At 41.5% G+C, this 16,831-nt stretch overlaps 1 protein-coding gene and 1 long non-coding RNA gene across 2 annotated transcripts; one reads left to right on the forward strand and one right to left on the reverse strand.

Annotated features, from left to right (window-relative positions):
* Nucleotides 1-1,658: 1,658 nt before the first annotated feature.
* On the reverse strand, nucleotides 1,659-4,516 carry LOC146547944 (uncharacterized). Its single transcript, XM_085264312.1, has one exon. The coding sequence runs from the start codon at nucleotides 4,414-4,416 to the stop codon at nucleotides 2,080-2,082; it is 2,337 nt and encodes a 778-aa protein (XP_085120438.1). The 5' UTR covers nucleotides 4,417-4,516; the 3' UTR covers nucleotides 1,659-2,079.
* A 2,714-nt stretch (nucleotides 4,517-7,230) lies between these two features.
* On the forward strand, nucleotides 7,231-9,864 carry LOC146547945 (uncharacterized). Its single transcript, XR_014890675.1, has 2 exons — nucleotides 7,231-7,328; nucleotides 9,696-9,864. It is a non-coding gene; the product is annotated as an uncharacterized LOC146547945 (long non-coding RNA).
* Nucleotides 9,865-16,831: the final 6,967 nt, after the last annotated feature.

Genomic DNA, 16,831 nt, shown 5'->3' on the forward strand with positions numbered 1-16,831 from the left:
TGGTTATTCTTTTATTTAAAAGCACTTATTCTAGCTGCATCATCAATACGACAAAAACTGTGACTTTAGCAAAAGTTTATCTAAAAATATTTAGGGGGAAATGTTCCTACACCCCTCATGTAAACGTTACACCTCCAAAAGGGAGAAATAATCAGAATAAGGCGTAATCATTGTCTTGATAATAATGACCATGAAAATGAAACTAGGCCTACCTTTAGTTCAGCACACTCAGTGTTGCATAAAGACATGCGAACATGCCATCATCCATTCTGGAGCCTACTTTTAAAAAGAGCGAGCTGTTTATTCTGGCTGAGTAGCAAACAGAACCAACCATGACAACCTAAACTGGGAAAACACTTGGAAACCTTGAACACTGGGAATATGGAGACACAGGGGGTAGGTGAACAGGCACTCTGACAAAGGACAGAGGAAAACAGAGACAATATATATAAGACAAGAAGTAACACAGACACCCTTTTCGGTGACAAAAAAGAGAAAATATCCAGTGAAAGGCAGTTCTCTTGGAAAAACTGCCTTATTGATGTCAACGGTCAGAGAAAAATGTCTGATAGGAAGGCAACCGTAGCTCATACAACCATTTGTTGCAACCAAAGAATGCAGAAGAGCGTTTTGGTCAGCTAAGAACAGGAAATTGAAGCTACAGTTCTCAAAATTTGACATGAGAAGATTGGATAAATGTTGCCTGGTCTGATGAGTCTTGATTTCTGCTCTGACATGCAGATGGTCGGGTCAGAATTTGGCATAAATAGCATGAAAGGATGGATCCATGCTGCCTTATGTCAGCTGTGCAGACTAGTGGTGGTGGTGTCACTGTGGGGGGAAGGGGCGGTATTTTTTTGCTGAAACGTTACATAGTGAGTGTGTGTGTGTGTGTGTGTGTGTGTGTGTGTGTGTGTGTGAGTGAGAGAGAGAGAGAGAGAGAGAGAGAGAACAACTTGAAACAAACTGCAGCAATAAGGGCAAACTAGTGCACAGTTATGTTTACGTGAGCGTTATTTTGTATGCATTTGTACAGTTCCATAACTGTGAGAATACATTGATAGCATTTAACTCTAGTAACAGGCATTTGTACCAGTAAGCATGAAAAAGTAGGGAAAAGAACTAGTATGTAAGCACTGACTAGTACTGTAAAGTATATGTGTATATAGGTCAATCGTGGCTCAAGAGTTCGCAGTTCATCCTGTAATTGGAAGGTTGCCAGATTGAGCCCCGCCTCCGACAGTCTCGGTCGTTGTGTCCCGGGGCAAGACACTTCACCCGTTGCCTACTGGTGGTGGTCAGAGGGCCCGGTGGCGCCAGTGTCCGGCAGCCTCGCCTCTGTCAGTGCGCCCCAGGGCAGCTGTGGCTACAATGTAGCTGCCATCACCAGTGTGTGAATGTGTGAATGACTGAATGTAGTGTAAAGCTCTTTGGGGTCCTTGGGGACTAAGTAAAGCGCTGTACAAGTACAGGCCATTTACTGTGCATGTGTTTATGCTCAAGTGTATGAATAAATTAGTCAGTTTTAAACAGTTGCAATTTAAACAGTAGAAGAGTGGCACTATATTTATATATTTATAAAGAATTTCAAACAACAATTAATTGATGCTCAAAGCAGGTTTATTTAATTAATATCCAGATTTCCAATTAGTTCCGAATTGATTCAGCAGCAAATCACATCACCAGTCACTTCAAGGCTGTATGTATTATTGTAAGGTAGACCCTACAATAATACATACAGAGAACCCAACAATCATATGACCCCCTATGAGCAAGCACTTTGGCGACAGTGGGAAGGAAAAACTCCCTTTTTACAGGAAGAAACCTCCGGCAGAGCCAGGCTCAGGTCGGGGCGGCCATCTGCTGCGACCGGTTGGGGTGAGAGACTGAAGACGTTTGTTGTAGGTCTGATTGAAGGACTGATGTGATGGTAAGTTGTCTGCTGCTCCGCTTTGAATATTGAGAGATTAGTTGATGGATTTCAAGCCAAATTGTGCCCAAGTTTAAGACCACATTCATTGCTTTTTTTTGTTGATGTTATTGTTTTGGGCTTTTTTTCCACAAGAATTTCTAGCTCCCCTAGAATTCTGGCCACCCAAACGATGATTGCTGCTGAGAGAACACAAGGTTTTGTCCCCCTGTACTATTCATGTCAGTGCAGGGGGTTCTCCTTGAGAGGCCAGGGTGGAAAAAGGGATGCTTCAGAACCTCCGAGGGTGTTATGCGCAGATTTGCATCCAAGGCCAACATTTCTTTGATTAGCCTTACAAATAATGTTTGGCCATTTTCCGGTCCTCGCCTAACTTTCAGCAGTTTTTCGAGGTCATCGAGACACTTAAGTTTTATATATCGAGTTTCCTTTGATCGATAATGTGTCTCGTATTGAAATTGTTCTTGGGTCTTAAATGTCCAGCGCTGTTTGTTGTAGTTATCCTCGATGAAGTAGCAGTCAGTGTACAAGCCAGACTCTAGGAGATGATCTGGTAGCTGACCCTGGGTTTCAATTATGAATTTTAAAACATCATAATCGTCTTCCCCAGGATAGAGAGGCACCCCTGTAGCAAGCTCCACAGCTACCAGCCCCAGAGACCACATGTCGATTGCTTCGTCGTATGGAATGCCAAGCATAACCTCAGGTGCACAATAACCAATTGTCCCCACACGGTCACCAGGAATCACTGCAGAAGCAGGACATGCGAGGCCAAAGTCTATGAGTTTGACTTTGACGGGAGACTCACTGCGGTTCAGCACCATGATGTTTCCAGGTTTGAGGTCAGCATGCACTATTCCCACAGAACCCAGGTGGAACAGAGCATTTGCAAGCTGATGCAAAATTGGCCTGAGTTCTCTCATTGGGAGACCTCGGTTATTCCGGTCCCCAATGTAGTCCCACAGGCTTTGGTCGAGCAATTCGAAATTCAAGCAAATGCGCTGTCCATCGAGGAAATAGTCGTTCCATTCCACAATGTTGCACCTGTCTGGATCCAAGCGTCGTAGCTGCTCCAGGATGAAAATTTCCAGTTTTGCCTGGAGCAGAATTTCAGGGTCGCTCTTGTTGACTTTAATAGCAACGGTTTTGTTGTTTTTTGTATCGCGACATCTGGTTACCAAACCAAAGCCTCCTTCTCCAAGGAAAGCCTCTACCACGTGGTGATCTCCTAAAATGGTCCCTTCCGTTATTTGAAGATCATCTTCAGAGGCAGATGGGTTGGCTGAGGTGTTGATGTCTCCTTTTTGAGGAAATTCAACTGAGTTTTGGAAACTGCAGCTGAATTTTTGCAATCCATGACTTTTCCAGCTTGAAGGCTGCTGAGAGAGCACAAGGAGTTCTCCCCCTGTACTATTCATGTCAGTGCAGGGGGTTCTCCTTGAGAGGCCAGGGTTGAAAAAGGGATGCTTCAGAACCTCCGAGGGTGTTATGCGCTGATTTGCATCCAAGGCCAACATTTCTTTGATTAGCCTTACAAATAATGTTTGGCCATTTTCCAGTCCTCGCCTAACTTTCAGCAGTTGTTCGAGGTCATCGAGACACTTAAGTTTTATCGATCGAGTTTCCTTGGATCGATAATCTGTCTCGTATTGAAATTGTTCTGGGGTCTTAAATGTCCAGCGCTGTTCCTTGTGGTTATCCTCGATGAAATAGCTGTCAGTGTACAAGCCAGACTCTAGGAGATGATCTGGTAGCTGACCCTGGGTTTCAATTATGAATTTCAAAACGTCATAATCGTCTTCCCCAGGATAGAGAGGCACCCCTGTAGCAAGCTCCACAGCTACCAGCCCTAGAGACCACATGTCAATTGCTTCATCATATGGAGTGCCAAGCATAATCTCAGGTGCACAATAACCAATTGTCCCCACACAGTCACCAGGAATCACTGCAGAGGTGTTACATGCGATGCCAAAGTCTATAAGTTTGACTCTGACTTGAGACTCACTGCGGTTCACAACCATGATGTTGACAGGTTTGAGGTCAGCATGCACTATTCCCACAGAACCCAGGTGGAATAGAGCATTTGCGAGCTGATTCAAAATTGGCCTGATTTCTCTCATTGGGAGACCTCGGTTATTCCGGTCCCCTATGTAGTCTGACAGGCTTTGGTCGAGGAGTTCAAAATTCAGGCAAATGCGCTCTCCATCGAGGAAATAGCCGTTCCATTCGACGATGTTGCACCTGTCTGGATCCAAGCGTCGTAGCTGCTCCAGGATGAAAATTTCCAGTTTTGCCTGGAGCAGAATTTCAGGGTCGCTCTTGTTGACTTTAACAGCAACAGTTTTGTTGTTTTTTGTATCGCGACATCTGGTTACAACACCAAAGCTTCCTTCTCCAAGGAAAGCCTCCACCATGTGGTGATCTCCCAAAATGGTCCCTTTAGATATTCCAAGCTCATCTGAGCCGAAGGATGGGTTGGCTGACATGGTGTAAAGTTTGCGCTGTGAATTGGTGAGAAACAAAACTGAACTTGTTTTGGTTTCTCTCGTAAATTGCTCTCAAATCTTCTCAAAAGGGTTTTAGTTGCTGCAGGTCAACGTCCGTTAAGCATAAAGTAACAGGTGAGCGCTCCTATTTATAGGTTTTCGGATCAAAGCAAAGTTATGACGTCAGAAAGGATCAAAGCAAAGTTACCACGTCACAAGCGATCGAAGCGATTCTAATATGTGCGCATGCGCACATATGAGAAGCGATGGAAGGGTTCTAATATGTGCGCATGCGCACATATTAGAAGCGATGGAAGTGATTCTAATATGTGCGCATGCGCATACACGTGCTTGTTTGTGTAATATTGTTCACACTAAACTTGACCCTAATCAATTTAATATCAGTCAATCAAAGAAAATGTTAGTTTTGGAAAATTTTAAAATGACATAACTGACAGTTAAAACATTTTTTGTTCATGTATTTGTATTTGTATTGTCTTCGGGGTTTTTTTTGCATACCACGTCAAGCTTTTCTGTATATAGTCATGTCGTAGATTTCGGAGCAAACAAGAAATTGAATTGGATTTTAATATTGCAGTGCTTGGATTTCGGATTTGGTGCTTAAAACTTCTTGAAACTGTAACCGTATTTCATTCACCACAAAGAACTATCTGATTGAATAGTTTTCTTATCAGATAGAGAAATAAAAGAGTCGCAAAGTCTAAAAGCAACATTTGTCTGCCTGGGCTGTACCTCTGCACGTTAGTCTGTTTCAATGTGTGACCCCCCACCCCCTCCCTGATCAGTCGGGGGTGAGTGCGCTAATGTGCCTGGAGGCCGTTTTAATGAGTGTTTGCTGGAAAACGAAAAATACAAGAAGGATTTGTACGTTTTCACAACGGGGGAGTTGCGTAAGTACTAGTAAATAATTTTCTCGAGTGTGTACGTTACACATGTTATTTGTTTAAAATTGGTATTATTATTTTGCTAGCTAGCAAACTCGCGGGATAAAGGATTGAAGTGCACTCAGTGCGATACAATACGGTGGCGCTATTCTAACAGTTAGTTATTGCAGGGTAACTTGTAGAATATGCTGTGAATTGAACCAAGATTACACAGCAGTAGCAGTAATACGAGTTACTTCCCTCAAGTGAAAGCGTTAAACGTTAGCCCGATGCTTAACTAGCCAACGTCAGGCTTTCTGATTGAAGGCTAAAAGCGACGTTGTCACCAAGTAAACAGAATATTGATGATATTTTTGTGTATCGCTGCAGCCTTTTCAAGTATTAACCTGGTGTCTTTGGGAACAGCTTAGGGGGAAATGACGGTAATATGACTGAACCATATGGGAAGAAAGAATAGGCACTTTTTTGTGCTAGCGAAGTTTCCTCGCTTTCATTCAAAATCTGTTTATCATTAAACAATTGAAACATAATGGCTTCGAGCTGACATTGAGGCCTGTGGGGCACTATCAGCCACTGAGACAGTAGACAAGTGACTATTTCACACTTTAAGGCTGCCTGTTTATTTAAGGGAGATGAACAGTACATTCTAACTGTACATAATAATATCAATGATGATAGATTAAATAAATGGGTTTTTGAAAGACGCTTGTGCATTTTTAAAGTCTAAAGTGTTGAATTGATCTGAGTATGTCATGTGTTCAAAGCCTCTCCCAGTCAGTGCTGTTCTCTATGCCTGTCTTACTCTACATGATGTTATTAGCACAAACACTTTAAAGGTGATAATTAGGTCTACAACAATAACACAGACTGCAATGTAGTTAAGCGTCTTACAGTTAGTTTTGAATGAATGAACTTAAAAAACAACACAAGCAAAGATCTGTCTCCTCCTGTTTTTTGTGTCACATAAGAAAGAAGCATCAATATCTGATGAGAAGACTTATTAATTTGGCCTTTCACGTGGTCTTACTCAGGTGATGCGAAGTGAAATATGCATCCTTTTTATGGTAATGTGCTGGAAAATGTTGAAAATGGACATTAAACGTGCTTACAAAGTGCTTGAATTTGACCCTGAAAGGTGTATGAAGCCAGAAAAAGTCACACTTGGAGTAAAAACCTCTCATAGCAAGTTAATCATATTCAATTGATTTGATGCTTTCAGCACAAAATTTAGCCACACAGTCAGGACAGCGTCTGATTTACCTTCATCGGTAAACGTGTTTATGCAGTACATAGTAACAGTGTGGCTGAGTCCTCTGGTTCAAATCAGTTCCAGTACATTTGGAGATGTAAGTCTTAACCTTTCACATGCATCGGGAAGGAAAAAACATTTGATCTTCACAGTACTGCCGAAGTGCAGCGATACATTGTGAAGTGCACATTTGCATTTGTCATACAGTACCGAGCAAAAGTCTTGAACCACCCCCTTATTTTTTCGTGTTTTGCCAGGTCAGTCTGTGTTAACGGTGTTATTAACTGCATTCTTCAACTAAAGAAGTGAGAACAAATGATGTGGGCTTTTGTTTTTTTGCAATAGGCTGCAAGTAAATGTGTACAGATACAATTTAAAATTGGTTCTTTGTTAAGTTTTCTGGTCCTTTCCGTGACTTAGGTGTCTGTTTATGTTTGAATGTTTCAGAGATTAGTGTGAAGGGTCTTAACAGACAAAAAGTGGTCAAATACAAGCCCTGGATTAAAAATCAGAAACACTTTAAAAAGCCTGGAGAGCTATTCCTTAATACCACTTTAAAGATTACAGGGAAGTCCGGATCCCTGGAAGCAAATGAGGGATGGCTCAAGACTTTTGCACAGTGCTGTACATGTCATGTTCCCTGTTTTATAGCTCAGCTCAAACTGACACGTTCTCACTAACTGCTTCTCATTTTCTCCACAGTAAACTTTGACCACTTCCAGATACTGCGGGCCATCGGGAAAGGAAGCTTTGGAAAGGTAATGCAGCCTCCATTTTTCACGCCACTTGTATATTGTTTGCCCTTAATTACCCACCACGGTCGTCATCTCTAAAGAATCAGTGCAAGCGAAGCGAAATGTGCTGGGATTACACTTTAGTTCTCGTGTGCTGCTGTTATTTAATAACAGTTATAAATGCAGCTTCTGTAATTATTTCTATAAAGTCAGTTAGAGGAGAGCCGATTTCTATTTCATCTCACTCAATCTAGGTGGGAATTTTGACCCCACGTCTCAATTTAATTACACAGCAGCAAAATTCTGCGGCTCTATTTGTCATCGCGCTCAACGGTTGGGCTGAAGGCAGGAGGAGAACTTAGTGTGTGTGTGATACACAATTGGGGCTGCAGAGATTGGAATAGTTTACCTTCATTTTAAATATCACTGCCCTGTGCACATTGTCGGCTTTAAAATTCAAACTTAAAGAGTTTGTAAGTAAACTGGCTGAGATGAGACAGACGATGCACCGGGTCCTCGTCTGAGTGCTGGCTTTCAGTTGTGCTGTTTCTCTTGCCCAGCCATGCACACACAGACACTGTGCTACACTTACACAGTGAGACAGATGCTCACAGAGACGTCCAGATACATTTTGTCCTTGCTGGAGGTCATCTTGTGTTTTTTGGCCCACTGTGGCCTCACACCGAGCTCCTGCTGTTTTTTGAACACTTTAACAGCACCAGTCTTTAGCTTCCTGTTGAACACACTTAAGTGGGGGAGGTGTTATTATTAGTGGTAAATGATTTGTGTATTTGTTGGACGCACCTCAGAGCAACAGGAAACATGACACGACACGCTCCAGTAACCTGCAGTCTTTACAGTGAGGACACACAAACATTAACCCTCTGCTCCTTACAGAAACTCTCTAAATCCTGTAAGTTTCTTGACTGCCACTTGGAAAGTTGAAACTTCAGCTCCCTCCACAGATTTTCTACAGTACTGATGTCTGGAGACTGACTAGACCACTCCGTGATCTTATAGCACTTCTCCATTAGTACATACTCAGATCAGCTTGCTGTGACTCATTTTCCATTACAATCAAGTACCACCTAATGTGCGTGGGGTCATTACAGCAAAGCGGCCCGATGTCCATGTTGTCATTTATGAGCAACACGAATGCCACAACAAAGGAAGACGTCGCAGCGATGATGTATCTGTGGCTTTTTGTCACACTTGGAAACCACGGTGTTGTGCAGCTATTTGCCTTGTTGCAGGGTTTTAAAAAAACTGCAGTTTTGATTTTAGTGAAAGACAAAAGCCAATCCGTGGCCTGCAGTCTGACGATGTCACATTTCCTGACTGCTTGGAACCCCGACTAAGTCGTCCTGTAGCCCACATCATAATGTTTCCATCTCTCTGCTTGACTGCAGGGATGCTATTTTTTGCATCACACTCCTATTTCAAAAGGTCAGTTAAAGCCACATAATTTCGTTTCATCTCCCCACAGCACTTTCTCCAAAGTCTTCCCTGAATCATTTAGATGTTCACTGGCACTTGAGATGGGCCTATACATGTTTCTCCTTGAACAGGTAGCTACCCTATGTTAGCCTAGCTTTCTATCACTGATGCTCTGTGTGTATGCTGCTGCCTCTCGTCTCGTGTTACTTAAAAAATTAACCCCACAGCTTCAATAACCGTATCTAAAAATCTCTCAGTGAAAGTTACGGTTGAAGGTTTGGAAACATTTTGGGGTAGCCAGTGTTAAATAGAGACAGGGCCACATTCTTTATCTAGTCATTGTAATGAAAGAAGCACATTAAAAACTATATGAGAGTTTGCTTTTAACAAGCATGTAATGACTCTACTTAAAAACTGAAAGTAGCATTTTGTGGATGTTTTCCCTGCTGCCCGATTCCATCAGTCTCTTAAAGCATCATTTTTTATGCGCCCTGGTGTGACAGAGGTTTCATGGCGCTACAGGTTACCTGAGCACATCAGGTATATTACGGTTGAAAACGAGTGCCCGGCCTTCCAGTGGGTGGTCGACCCCTCGTGCACAGCTCAGGAGTCTAAACGACCCAGCAGTTATGGACATGTGTGTTTTTAGTGTGCTGTCCCTCCTTCTCCCTGTATCTGTGTGTGTGTGTGTGTGTGTGGATGCCGGAGTTTCTGAGAGCACCTGTTTACAGGCACCTTCAGGCCTGGTGGGTGTGGCCCTGCCAGGTGGTTGGCCACACCTGAAGACCATCACACAGCTGATCAAGCCTTGTTGGAGGAGCTACTTAAGAATGCGGTGGCGCTCTCTCTGACGCTGGATCATTGCGTGACTTCACGTTAGTCTCTCGGCCAGTCAGTACGGATAGTCTGCCGCATTGTATGTGTCTTACGGCTGCCTGTTTGTTATCTCCCCAGGAGAAGCGTGGAGACGAGAGGGCAGCGAGCACGGGGTGCTCAGACACTGAGGAGCGGAGACAAGGAACACTAGCACTGGGAAGAGGACATTTCACGGGAGTCGGGAACGCACTGCGGATTTATTGTTATTTTCCATTCACTGTAAATAAACGCACTGCTTGCATTCAGAGCTCCGTGCCTGGCTCCTCCTTCCTCACATCCCCACGGTTGACGCTGGACAACCGTGACAAATAGCTGTTCTTAGATTCATTATTAGTTCAACATTGACAAATAGTAGTTGACTAATATCAGGAGCCAAAAAGAAAACAAAAAACAAACTAAATCAATATTTCAGACGCTGAAAATAAATTATTACGGTCGTTTAAATTTGCTGTCAGCAAGTTAGGTCTAATACATGTAGTCAATCTAATGAATCAATATTACATGTAAAAAGTACAGAACTGAAAATAAAACTAAAATATAACGGTAAATGAACTGGTTCTTGTATAAAACCTTTCTACTCTCTACAACTTGCCTCATTCATGCACTCACTTTTTTCTGTGCTTTTTCTCTGTAAGTGCTTTCTATCTAACATTAATACGCATTCATCCTCCCGATGGATGCATCGGAGAGCAACTTGGGGTTTGCATCTTGCCCAAGGATATTTGGCATGCAGGCTGGAGCAGAGGGGCATTGAACCAGCAACTTTCTGATTAGTAGGTTTCCTGCTCTACCTGAGCTACAGACACCCCAATTTGTGGTGCTTTGGAAACAACACGTTCTCATCCCAACAGGTAACGATGCTATGTGACAAATCATCGGTATGTGTAAATGTGTTTTTTATTCTGATCATGAATCGCTTTGTAAAACAAGACCTGATAGGGTTAAGGTTAAAGTTATGGTTAGAGTTAATGTTAGGGATAGGGCTGGAATGGACGGCTGGAGCCTCTCCTCCAAGTGTGTGTTACTGCCGCGATCAGCATTCTGTTGTATGCTTTTCTCTGTAAGCGCTTCGAGCCTGTACTTTTTTGCTTTAGCTGAGTAATGAAGTTGAATCAGTACTTTAACTTTCACTGGAACAATAGTATTTTTACTTCTACTTAAGAATGTCTGATCTTTTGCCAACTCTGGCTGTCTCTCAGTCTTGGAATACCCACTTGTTGTCCAGCGGTGTCCTGGGAATATGGGAACTAGACAGACTGGGGAAACAATGGGAGGAGACACAAAGATGGAATCACTTTTACCATCTTTGATGTATTTGCTGGTCGTCTTATTTCTTCTATTTTGCAAGCACAGTGTTGCAATCATTGTCTTTGTGGTACAATGACACAGGTAGAATGCAGGTGTTTTCATGTAACACGATGCCAGAAAGATGAGTAATGTGTTTTGAAGAGAAGATAAAACATCATGTTTGAACAAAGATAAGCAGCAGACACGTCTGTGTGTGAGTTATTCAGGTTCAGTAAGAAGGTAATATGTCTGCAGAATTTGTAATTCTTATGAAGATATTGCTTGTACAATAAATAAAATTCCTTTAACTTCTTCTTCTGGAGAGTGTCTTTATATATTTAGTCATTTATTTAGCCTTTATTTAGTAGTAACTCTAGTCGGGGATATATATCAGAGTTTACTTTCAGATATGAGCATTGTGTTTCCTGTGGATGAATGAATGAATTATTTATTTATGTAATTTTTGAAAGACTGGCTCATGTAAAATCTCTGAAAGTATGACACAGCTCTCCTGTTACACTTTATGGACTCCTGAGCTTCACCATGAGGGCCTGTCTTTATTCACTGAAATCCACTTTTATAATGAATTCACAGTAATCACTGACACCTTCAGAGCATTACATTCATTAAAGACGTCTTCTACACCTACTCTTCCAGACGACCGACACATACTTCAACCACTGCAGGTTAACCAGCCACTCATCAGTAAAGCAAAAACTAAATGTAAATGTCCTCATGTGGAAAAGACTGAAACACAACTCCCACATATCACTAATGTAACAGATCCATTTAGGGAGAGTGAGAACACTAGGCTGGATGTGTTTTAATGCAGGAACATTCATCATGTCTTGAGTTCAACAAATCATTTACATTGAATATGTGAGCTGGATGGTTACACGATACAATGTGATTGTCAACAATAACTGCAATGAACGCTGGTTTGAGGGCGGAGTCAAGGAGGCCATTTACGTGAAAAGGGAAAGACCCTCTCTGAATCAAGGAGGGGGCCTAAGGGTACATCTGTCACCATCTTACAATGCTGTGATTGCAGCCGTTCTCCAACTCTCTGTGAATGGTACTCAAGACCATTGATCAGTGGTTGTTGATCAATGGTCATGAGAATTTGCATAATCATGATTAAGGAACTGACCTCCCAGCCCATTGTTCCTTCAGTCGGCTGGTTTCTCTGACTGAAAACGCTACGTCCAGAAGAACAGGATCAACTTTTGGAGATTTACTTCCCTGGATGATTGAGCACGCATCAAGACCTTTAATCAGGCCAACAAATATCTTGTACTCAATTTTAGCAGCAGCCATTGTGACACTGATGATAAAACTTGTGTAAAAGTGCGAAGCTGTAAAAAAGTAATTATAAAAAAGCATTTTTGTAGCTGAATGTTACTGGATAGCTGTTTCATCTGTAACACATCAAAATAACCTGCTAAGGTTTAATAGGCTATAAGGAACACACTCACTTCCTGAGCCCTGGGCAATAAGAGACGTTTTGTGTTTTATAATTTATTGATATGTTTGATCCTTTCTGACCTGCGTTAATGAAGCAGTCATTAGAGCACCATGTCCGCTATAATAGTTCTGTAGTTTGATGCTTGAGTCGTTGCAGACTTGTTGAAACTCCCTCACCCGTCAAAGCAGCGTCTTTGTTATTGGAGTCCAGCAGATGGCAGTGTTTCACTGTCTGACGGCTGTCTGAAGCTTCAGCTGGTTTATCCGTTTGCTATGTTTGCCATGTTACAGTGGGGAGGAAAAACTCCTTTTTGACAGGAATATCTAGACATGAGTGATTACTGCAGTGGGGCACTATCTGTGCTATCTATAAGAAATGTTAGCAACAATAAAACTCTGAGGATCAGGGCTCCATTTCACTCCAGTGTTCAGTGGCATTTTAAAAGAGTGAATACCGACGCTGAATGTCTTTGTAAAGCAAAAGCACTTTGTTAGCCTTTACAGAGCAAAGCTATGGATCAATGTGCAGTGAAGAAAAATCCAGGTGGCCAGTCTGTCCTTTCCTAACCAATCACAGAGCTCCTTACATTGTTGCGCTGGAGAATAACTAAATATAATATAAATATAATATAAAGATGATATTGAAAATAATCTTTTGTAGAGTCACTACTTAGTGGGCAGAGGACAGTTATCACTTTGCTGGATGCTTTAAAGTCGCATGTTCTGTATTTGCAGATTAACAGGATATTAACAGATTAACAGCTTTCATTAGACTTCATATGATAATCAACAGTGAAGTGTTTCTCTTTCAGTGTTTATTCTTGCTCATTGAATGATCTCTGTTCAGATAATATGCTGCACTCATCTCATGTTTCTTTAAATACGGCATCACTTGTCCAGCTGTCAAACTCTGAAAGAGTTACAGTTTCACCACTGAGCACTTTGAATGGTTATTCTTTTATTTAAAAGCACTTATTCTAGCTGCATCATCAATACGACAAAAACTGTGACTTCAACAAAAATGTATCTAAAAATATTTAGGGGGAAATGTTCCTACACCCCTCATGTAAACGTTACACCTCCAAAAGGGAGAAATAATCAGAATAAGGCGTAATCATTGTCTTGATAATAATGACCATGAAAATGAAACTAGGCCTACCTTTAGTTCAGCACACTCAGTGTTGCATAAAGACATGCGAACATGCAATCATCCATCCTGGAGCCTACTTTTAAAAAGAGCGAGCTGTTTATTCTGGCTGAGTAGCAAACAGAACCAACCACGACAACCTAAACTGGGAAAACACTCGGAAACCTTGAACACTGGGAATATGGAGACACAGGGGGTAGGTGAACAGGCACTCTGACAAAGGACAGAGGAAAACAGATACAGTATATACACTGAGGGGTGATCAGGGAGTGGACAAACATGGGAACACAGACTAGGATTATCAAAATAAGACAAGAAGTAGCACGAACACAGAGACTGAGATAAGGACACATGAGCTTGACACTAGGATGGAAATAAACAAACATGGGAACACACGACGGACTGAGGAGACAAGGACAACACACAAAGAGAGGGACACTGGAAACAGGTAAAGGAGACAAAACCCAGAGACAGCACTAAGACACAAAGAGAGGGAGACACAAGACGGGCTGGGGACACTAAGGGGACGCCGAGGACAGAACACAGAGACGAACTCTATGACAGACGTTACGTGACAACAAGACTGACATCCACAGGAGACACAGAAAAAAACAATAATCAGAAAATTCACGAATGCAGGAAAAGTAAACTAGGAAACTTCAGTCAGTATAAGAACACAACAATAATGATGAAGCAACATTCAAAAGTCCACCAACACAAAACTGGGACAAAGACCCAGAACCATGACACACAGACACTGACAGTGTTCTTGTTAATGCTCTGCCTCCTCTGGATCTTTAGTTAGCTAAAGTGGACTGCAGTCTTTCATTTATTGATATCATTAATAGTTTACCCGTATTAGACTCTTTAGTCCACCTGAATCAAACATAACAACATGTTACAAGCTGTTTTGCTGCTTCCAGTGTCTCAGATCTCATGCAAACAAGTGGCTGGCTCAGTGAATGTTAATTTAGCACATGTTATATCTCTGTTCAGATATTATGTTGTACTCATTTTTTTCCTTTATTCAAATAAGAGCAGTTATTGTTCATTTAATCAAACGCTGCTCAATCATCCATGTAACGAAAACTTTGATTCTCTTCATCTGGATGTAACGTTTTCAGAATCAACATTTTGGGATCTGCAAAGCAGTTTCAGCTCAGAGCACCGTTCATTTTAACTTTTGCACCACTTATTGAAGCTGCATCATCATTTCCATCGAAGCTGTGTGTTGACACAGCTTCTTCTGTCATTGCATCCTCTTGTTTTTTTCTTGCTCTTGGCCTTTGTCTTTGAGCCAGAGAGATGGAGGTCCATGGCGTCATGTAAAACTACTTTGAAATTCTGACCATTTGATAATAAATTGTGAAAATGTATAATTTGAACATATTTGTTTTCACTCAGCACTACAAGCTGTATGTTCTTGCTTTTGAGCCCCGCACTCCCTCCTTTTTCCAATTTGTTTATTTCTCATTAGCACTCAGGGATCTGCACAGCTTAGGAGTCGCTGGCTGTCCCCTCTGTGACCTTCCCCAAACTGCAGCTTAAATTCATGCTCAAGCCATCTGCCATTATCTACTAAAAATGCTATCAAACCTAAAAAGAGGTTATTCAACATTGACAAATAGTAGTTGACTAATATCAGGAGCCAAAAGGAAACAAAAAAAACAACAACCCCAAACTAAACTAATATTTCAGATGCCGGAAAGAAATGATTACAGTTGTTCAAATTTGCTGTCACCGAGTTAGGTGTGATACATGTACATCAATCTTACATGTAAAAAGTAGAAAACTGAAAATAAATCTGAAATATAAAAATGAACTGGTTCTTATATAAAACCTTTCTACTCTCTACAACTTGCCTCATTCACCCAATCACTTCTTTTTTCTCTCTGTAAGTGCTTTCTATCTAACATTAATACACATTCATCCTCCCGATGGATGCATCGGAGAGCAACTTGGGGTTAGTATCTTGCCCAAGGATATTTGGCATGCAGGCTGGAGCAGAGGGGGATTGAACCAGCAACTTTCTGATTAGTAGGTTTCCTACCTGAGCTACAGACACCCCAATTTGTGGTGCTTTGGAAACAACACGTTCTCATCCCAACAGGTAACGATGCTGTGACAAGTCATCAGTATGCGTTTGGAGGCATGAGAGCCGTTTGGAATGAATCTATACATGTAAATGTGTTTTTTGTTCTAATCATGAATCGCTTTGAAAAACACTACCTGATAGGGTTAAGGTTAAAGTTATGGATAGAGTTAATGTTAGGAGCCTCTGCTCCAAGTGTGTGTTACTGCTGCGAGCAGCGTTCGGTTGTTTTCAAATGGGAATCTGGAGCATCTCATAAGGATGCGGAAAGATACCTTTCACGTTACTATGAGATGCCTCAGGCCATGACAAACTTTTGGTATGTTATAAGAACTGAGGGCAGCTGTATTTGGGCCTTTATTGGCTACAGAGATTCATTAGAGGTAAGGGTAAGGAAATGTGGCTTCCAGTAATTGTCCTGAACATACACCTGAGAAAACTTCAAAATCAGAAAAAAAAGCATCAAAGTAATCTTAAAATGTGTAATGTGCTTGTTACTCTGCTACAACTGGGATCATGTACCGCATAAAAAGACTAGATAGTCTATGTGATGTGGATGCTAGAGCGAAAGCCATGGTTGATATTTGACCTTGTAGTATTTTATAGTTTCCTTCCTGGAGCCAAATAGAGAAACAAATGAAGGCCCCAATTGCAAGAAGATGCTAGCATAAAACAAGCAATATAAAGACAACATATTCTGATCAAATAGCGCTGCAGTCATTGTCTTCATACTGGTAGTGATGATGCATTTCTGATAAATGCCTGTAAAAGAAAGACTAACCATATATGGTGCTCAGTGGTGAAACTGCTTTGTAAGTTCCTTACAAACCATTTTATACTGATTAAAAAACCAGAAATGAGAACGCTATATCTGAGCAGAGATAAGCAACAGACAGCTGTGAAAGTAAGATATTCAAATTCACTGAGCCAAAGACGCAGCTACAGAACTCATGACTCAAGAGTTTGCAAAATATATCCTTTCAAGAAACAAAGTTAAAAATGAGCTTATTGTTCATTATGATAGCGAGCGATATTCCACAGGGCATTGACAGATCCAAACCACTTCACACTTCACACACTTTAGAATTAATCCTGAACAGCTCACCACAACATTGTTTTCTCCACGGGATCTGCACACAGGAAAATAAATAATGATGGGACATACTGAACATTTGTGGAGAAATCCAGTACGTTTTTTATGAAGCACGTATCAAGGCTTGCTTA

Source organism: Mchenga conophoros, linkage group LG23, assembly GCF_057382185.1.
Source record: "Mchenga conophoros isolate Kocher_MC1m ecotype Shallow Benthic linkage group LG23, M_conophoros_male_GT1.1, whole genome shotgun sequence".
Taxonomy (NCBI): domain Eukaryota; kingdom Metazoa; phylum Chordata; class Actinopteri; order Cichliformes; family Cichlidae; genus Mchenga; species Mchenga conophoros.